General features: G+C 25.8%; 1 protein-coding gene across 1 annotated transcript; it reads left to right on the top strand.

Moving 5' to 3' along the window:
- Positions 1 to 314: 314 nt before the first annotated feature.
- Positions 315 to 6,906, top strand: LOC132944894 (arylalkylamine N-acetyltransferase 1-like). The gene is made up of 4 exons (XM_061014430.1): positions 315 to 464; positions 4,117 to 4,324; positions 5,585 to 5,861; positions 6,631 to 6,906. Exons 2-4 carry the CDS (start codon positions 4,132 to 4,134, stop codon positions 6,827 to 6,829), a joined length of 669 nt encoding a protein of 222 aa, XP_060870413.1. The 5' UTR covers positions 315 to 464; positions 4,117 to 4,131; the 3' UTR covers positions 6,830 to 6,906.
- The last annotated feature ends 688 nt before the right edge of the window (positions 6,907 to 7,594 follow it).

Here is a 7,594-nt window from a genome sequence, read left to right as displayed (position 1 = left end):
TTCATTTTAACGAAATTCCATGTCATCGATCCATAATCGTTAAAAAAACACTCTTTCAAGTACCCAAGAAAATATTTTTATATTACAAAGTAACTAAAATTGATAGTCTGTGTTTAAAGCTATATAGTTTCTATCTAAAAAGCAGAGGCGATTACCATAAACGATAAATGTTAAATATTTTGAGAGATTGCTACACATATCAGCTCTAAAATTGTGATTCACCTGCATATGTCAAAATAAAACCTAAACAGATAATAGTACCTAATACGATAACGGTATAGAGATATTCGAGGCCGATGCACTGTTTGCAGGAGTATACGATAACCAATAAGTACTTTAACTTTTACTAAGTAACTATAATGTATTATAATTTATGATTTATAATTCAATGATTGGTCGTTGAAGCGATACATCGGTCACGCGTTGATACGAACTTTAATCAATTTAATGACAATAGTGTTAAGGTAAGTATTATTATTTTACATTTTTGCTAACAATTTTTGTCGAAAAAAAATGATAAATTTAACTTAAAAGTTTATACAAAACATAATGTTACATGTATTTAACATATTAGTTTATTAACATTTTTTAATAATAAGTATTTTTAAATATTTTGTTTATATAAGTTTATATCATATAAAAAAAATTATTCAGAATCACTAGATATGTTTCAATAGCTAGACTATGTTTTCTAGACTATATGTTTTCATAAATACTATAGGTATACAATGTGATTTTTTAAGCATGATTACCCCGGTTTTTATATTTTATAGTACATTTATTCTAATTCCTGATATTTTTTGTACTACTTTAAGGAGTGTCCTTTTTTACGGGATATTATTTTGTGGACGATTTTCTTGAAAAATCTGAAGTACTCGAAAATATGTTCAAGTGCGTATTTAAAAATTTCAGAAAATCAAAATTTGAATATATGCATAATGTAAGGATAAAAGTAGAGTGAGAATACTTAAATATCACCATGTATATACACATTCGTATTTAAATCAGAATTATTAAAAATTTTGATAATTTCATACATTTCTATTCGAAGTTGGTTTGACGATTTAACTAGCAATGGATTTATGTGAACGTTCTTGATGTAATACATCCCATTTAAAGGGAGGACTTGATTTTAGATCTTTAACAGAGTTTAACTATCTGATTATAATGATGTAGGTAAGTACCTACAATAAAATAACAAAACAGAACCATGTAGTATTATTATTTATTAGTGTTAGGGTAAATTACTTTTGAAAATAAAATGTCGTTAGTCGTTACATTAAATATTTTGATTTGAATTACATAACGACTAGATAAGTAACTATTAAATAATATTATGTAATCGTATAATTTTATAGGTTATACTTTATAGTGTCGAACCACTCGAACCTATATAAATTGTATACATGTTTATAGTTATAAGCGCGCGGTATATCATTGATATTTTATATTGTACATTGTTAATATATGCACAAACAAAATGTATAAGTACCCTATTATACGCCGTATATGGTTTCTGGTGAGGTATAACCGTATATAAGTCGAATAATATTGAGTTATAAATGTAAAATAATAATGTTAATTATTATTATGGTTTACTAATGAGTTATAATAAATTGTTAATACATTTTATTTTTGAATAAGAATTCTTTAGAATTTAGGTAATACTATTTTCTGGGATCTTTGATAATATTGTTGATTATTATATAACAATTTCAGAATCGAATATAAATTGAAGTGATTTCAATTTTTCACAAAGATCCTAGCCCAATAGGGTTTCTTATACATTTTACATTCATAACTTATTTTAATAACGTGGAAAATAACGCATTACTTCATAGAAGTTACTTTTGAAATTAATTTCGTTACAATAGCGTTAATTTAAATGAAAGACTACAACATAACTAAAAAAGTAATCCACTAATGTATTATAATATGGTAAAAATATAGCGGAATAAAAATGAAGGTAAACATTAGTAGTCTGCACACAAAGAAAATTTGAATTTATACTAAAAAAAATATGATCTTTATTTACCAGGCCCTGATATTATGATACTTGCTTTATTTCTGAGCCATATATAGTTGTTACGGAATAACAACTCCAATTTACAAATTATTTTGCATATACTTAGAGACGGGAGTGTTTCCTTCAGCTTGGAAATCGTCATACAATACTCCTAGTGGACTAGTGGTGACAAATCTAATATATCGAATTATCGACCAATCACTAAACTGAGCTGTATCCCAAAACTATTCGAGAAACGTGAACATGATAGAATGTGAACTCTCTGATTTTTTAAAAAATACTTTCATTGATAACCAAAATTGAAATCAGTCGATACAAATATATTAGTGTTTTACACAAACCTTATTGATAATGTTTCTAGTCGTAGTCAACGTACAGACATAAAAAAGGCCTTTGATTCTGTGGACCAAAATATTTTAATAAAAAAATTGAATAACTATGTCCTACATGGAAAACTTCTTCAGTGGTTGTCGTAATTTATCTCTGCTAGAACACAGATAGTCAAATTAAACATACAAATTCATTACCTATCTTCTGGTGTACCACAAGGTGGACATTAATCGCCACTTTTATTCCTTGTATTTAAAATGTCTTTACAGTCTTTACACTCTCTAACTATTTACTATTTGCAGACAATCTAAAAATATTTTTACCGATTAATAATCTAGATGTCTGTGCTAAAATCCAAAATTACCAGGATAATTTAATTGAATGACTCAAAATAAACGGTATAAGTATGTCACTTAATGCTGAAAAATTCAGGCAAATTACATTCTCCCGTAAACTAAATCCAGTTAATTACAGTTCCAAATTAATGAAACTCTGTTACAGATTATTAATAAAATTAAATCTTTAGGCATTATTCTATCATTTGACTTATCTTTTGAAAGCCTTATTGAAATTATCTGTGCTAAGGTGACTAGGAATCTTGGTTTTATTAAAAGTTCATGTTCAACCTAACCTTGCTAAATGAGATTAATTTTTAGGTTCCAATGATGAACAATCGCACAGAAAATACGTTCACCATACCAACTTGTACACAAAATATTGTCCTAAATAGCCCTATTAATTATAAATTATAATTTTATTATTGTAATAAATAATGATGTTTATTTACTATGCCACATTGTATACAATTTGTAAACAATTGAATATTAATACTTATGTCCTGTACTATTTCCCACCATGCGTTAGTATAAAAATAAATAAATAAAATAAAAATAAATATTTATGAAAATTAAAGGTAAGTTTATCCTGGTACTTAGTCTGAGGTTATACATAAACTAATGAAGGTGAATTGACACTAGTTTTAAATATTTTATTAGTTAGGTATATACAAAATAATATTTTTTCGAAAAACATTGTATACCTACTTAATTAAATACTTATATTAAATAATAATTCGTGTTTTAAGAAATACAAGTTTTTATGACTAACTAAATACAATTTTATTATACAACACAGATTCGTATTAAAAACTTACCTGAATTTAAATTTAATACCACTACTTGAGTTTTATAAACGATACAATAATTAAATTGATATTGATAAACCTTTATGTACTTATGAATTATATTTCATCAATTAGAATTGAATAATCTCTAAAGTAAACATGATATTATTACCATCCGTCGTATACCAGATGATACTCATATTTCAAAAAATATCAATGTGTTTAAAAAAAAATCACTTACATAGTTTCTAGTCGTTAAAAACAACATTTTTAAAATATGTATCTATATTTTTTAATATTTTTTATCCTTAACATTTTTTAGGTTTTTACTATTTTGAATGACAAAATAGGTACAGTTTTAATTTCAAAATATTTTCCTAAGTATTTCGATACATAAAAATCAAATTTAGGATGAGTTGTTTATGAGTTATAACTTATAACTACTAATCTCAAATTCACATGAAGGGTGTGGAGTGGTGCGCGATTATATCGCACAACATGTTGGTCCACTCATCTTTACTTAAAATACCTTTAACTTGTAAACTACTCATCCTAAATTCGATTTTTATGTATTGAAATATGAATTTTAAAAGTGGTTCGGAGCTATACATTGTAAACCAAATATTATTTTTTTCAGATATTGAAAAATAATATGGATGAAATCAAAAACAACAAAGTTTCTTTTAACATAGTCCCCATTACAGATAATGATAAACAAATTATCCAGAATTCGTTAAGACAGTATTTTTTCCACGATGAACCTTTATGTGTAAGCTTAGGATTAATAGAAGAAAGAGAATCATTAATAGAATTTGAAAATTTTTGCACTGATTTAATAAAATATGGTGAGTTAATAGATATTAATTATTATCTAATGGCTTATACATAAATTTATTTTTTATTTTAATATAGCTTTTAAAGAAAAGTTATTACTTTTATAAAATAGATATAATATTATTATCCACTTTGTAGTAGGTTTACCTTAGTATGAATGTATGATATTATTATGGGCGGGTCCATTTTATTCATCCAAAAATGAGATACCATTTTCTCCAATAAGGAATCAAGAATAAAAATTATGTTTATGTTTACAAATATAATAGTTATTAAAATAGTTATAAGTTTTAACAAATAAACATTTAAAAGAAAAATGTACCTATGAATTATTAATATAATTATTATGTACCTATATTTTTTAAATTTTACAATAGTTCGGCAACACCTGTTTGAAGAAAAGAAAATTTAATATTAGACAGATGAACTATTTTACTTTTTGTGTTACTTAATAGATTCTTCGTTTTCAAATTTAATAATTAGGACAATTAGGTACATTATATTGATTGATCGCCGTTTGTTTGCTCGTTTTTAAATTTTTTTTGGAATATGAATACTTCTTATTTTACAAAAATATTTGTTTGAATTTGTTTTACAATATTGAACCACATATTTGGTTTTTCTTTATAAGAATATTGGCAAATGGAAAATGGACACAATTCTAGTACAAAAAAAAGTTTTGAGGAAAACAGTGTCTCATTTTTGGAGGATAATGGACACGCCGACATCAATGGCTATGGCCATTATTGTATTTGTATGTACCTATACTTATTTATACACTTATACCTACAATAATACAATAATATAATGTCATAATGTGTTAATATGTTTCGGTGTTGGGAGATGAAAAATTTAAATAGATGAATTATAAATTATAATGTCGGTTTTATACGTGTTATGTTCCAAATTCGGAATTATGTTCCTCGTTTTATTTACCAAAGACCGATGGATTTTTTTGGATTACCTATACAACGCTTATGTAACCCAAAAATATGATTACAGAAAAAAATACTTTGTAACAAAAATATATAAACATTACAAACTCAGATATATTTATAGACAATTTAAGTTAAAATTTGGATGGAATTAAATATTATTTTAGATTTTAGTTATTTTATTGTAATTTAAGTAATATCGAACATGTTTTGAATTTGGCTCAAATAATATGAATACAGTTATGTAAAAAGTAGCCGAATAATAAGAATTGTGTGTCTATTTTAAATTGAAGTTGGTATCATTCATAAGCAATAATACGATTTTTTTCTATTTAGGAGTATCGTTTATGGCAATATCTGTAGATACAGGTGAAATGATGGGTGCCGCGTTGAATAGCACAGTGTGCAGGAGTAACGAAATAAAACAATACGGTGACGAGAACAAAAGTTCGAAATATAATGATATTATGGTTATCTTAGACAAAGCTGGACGAGAAACTGATGTATTTGGGCAGTATCCAAACATAGATCGTATGATGGAGTTAAAGATTATTACAGTTAATGAGGAATATAGAGGACTTGGGATTTGCAAAGCCCTCATCAACAAGTCCAAGTATATCAAAAATAATTTGTTCCTATAATAACATAACAATAATAATTGCAGGACAATATTGATACATGATTCTAGACATCAATAATATTATTGTTGACTTTAAGTACCAATTTTTCATCTATATCTTTCGCAATTTTTTATTTGTGTTAGTTAAAATTATAAATAAAAAACATTATGATGGTATATATTATTTATTCTCAGAGTTTTTAAGTTAGATTATGTTTAGGCAATAACCCGTCATTGCTCTCAAATTGTTGACAGTTAATATTTATCAGTAGGTAGGTCGGTAGGTAAGTACTCAATAGCTCTTGTCTAGATGAGCAGAGCCTGGCAAATGCTTTTAACATTCTCAGTCACCATTATTTTGTTATTGCCGTTATGACTTCTACCGATTTTGGAAATCAATGTTTCAAAACCCTCAAAATGTTTTTTCACTTATGCACATATTATATGGGCTGTATATAGCTATTGTAAATTCTAATTTTTAATTTATATATTGGTCATGAATCATGATTAATATTAGCCCCTTCCCTAACAGAAAAAAAAATATATTTGACTGTGTATGTGCCCGAAATAAACTATAAAAGTGGTAAGTGCCGAAAAAAAAACACTAAAACATTAGTTTCTAATTATTTATTTAAAAAAATACATACAATTATTTATATAATGTATTGTCCAATGTCCATACAACCATACCATATTATATTTACACACTATTGGTGATACCTATACTTGATTTATATTAATACAATAATAACTTAATTTCTAGAGAGTTGGCATTGGAGTTAGGGTATCAAATGATGTACGTGGAATGCTCCAGTCATTTTACTGCAAAAGCTGTTGAAAGATTTGGATTTCAATGCATATATTCGTTGTCTTATTCGGATTACGTGAACAAGCAGGGTGAAGTGGTGTTCAAGACACAGCCTCCTCATACAATTTTCAAAATCTATGTGTTACTTCTCTAATATAATCAATATTTATTAACCTTTCATAATTCATAACAAGTTAATGAAATACATAATTTTTTTTTAATGCCGACAAATTTGTGATTTTTTTCTATAACGAATTTTTATTTGTTAAAGAAATTGGGAATTTTTTTTTTAATTTAAAAAAAAAACATCAAATTGTTTACATCAAAAAAAAATTATTTCACTTAGATAAGAAAAATAGCTTGTTGCCAAAAATTGCACAGTAAAAATTAAAGAAAATTAAAGAAAATTTTGATATTGATGATCTTAAACTAGTAGTTACTGAAGATGTGTACCTACCCAAATTTATATAAATTGGAACAAGTAGTATTCAGTATACGTCTATACCTGTTAGTTGTGCAACCTTCGAACGTTAATTTTCTTCAATACATTAATCATCGCATTTAGCTTGTCTGAGAACAATAATGACACAAGAATGATATTCAAATTTATAAGTATGATATAAGTATCGAAAGAGATATTATTATATTAAGAGATGTAACTAATAGACACAAAAACAATTATTGTTACATTTTCAGCAACTAGTAGAAAATTAGTATTGATTTAATATTATTTTATATGATTTATATTACTTTATTACAAAATGCATAATAATAATAACAATAATCGAAAATGAATTATAACTGAGATTTATTTATAAATTATAATGAACAATATTTTACGAATATACAAATATACATTAACTTATAACATAAAATATAAAATGTTCTCGTTAGCGGTCACGGTCCACGGTATTGTTAT

This window comes from Metopolophium dirhodum, chromosome 5 (assembly GCF_019925205.1).
Source record: "Metopolophium dirhodum isolate CAU chromosome 5, ASM1992520v1, whole genome shotgun sequence".
Classification (NCBI taxonomy): Eukaryota; Metazoa; Arthropoda; class Insecta; order Hemiptera; family Aphididae; genus Metopolophium; species Metopolophium dirhodum.
The sequence above is the reverse complement of the archived record's forward strand: the minus strand, read 5'-3'. Positions and strand labels throughout refer to the sequence as shown.

Bases quoted from the DNA above. Each gene is read 5' to 3' on its own strand.
- LOC132944894 (XM_061014430.1), top strand. From the start codon at position 4,132: ATGGATGAAATCAAAAACAACAAAGTTTCTTTTAACATAGTCCCCATT. The intron at 4,325-5,584 runs GTGAGTTAATAG...TTTTCTATTTAG, and splicing joins CACTGATTTAATAAAATATG to GAGTATCGTTTATGGCAATA. The intron at 5,862-6,630 runs GTATATCAAAAA...CTTAATTTCTAG, and splicing joins GCCCTCATCAACAAGTCCAA to AGAGTTGGCATTGGAGTTAG.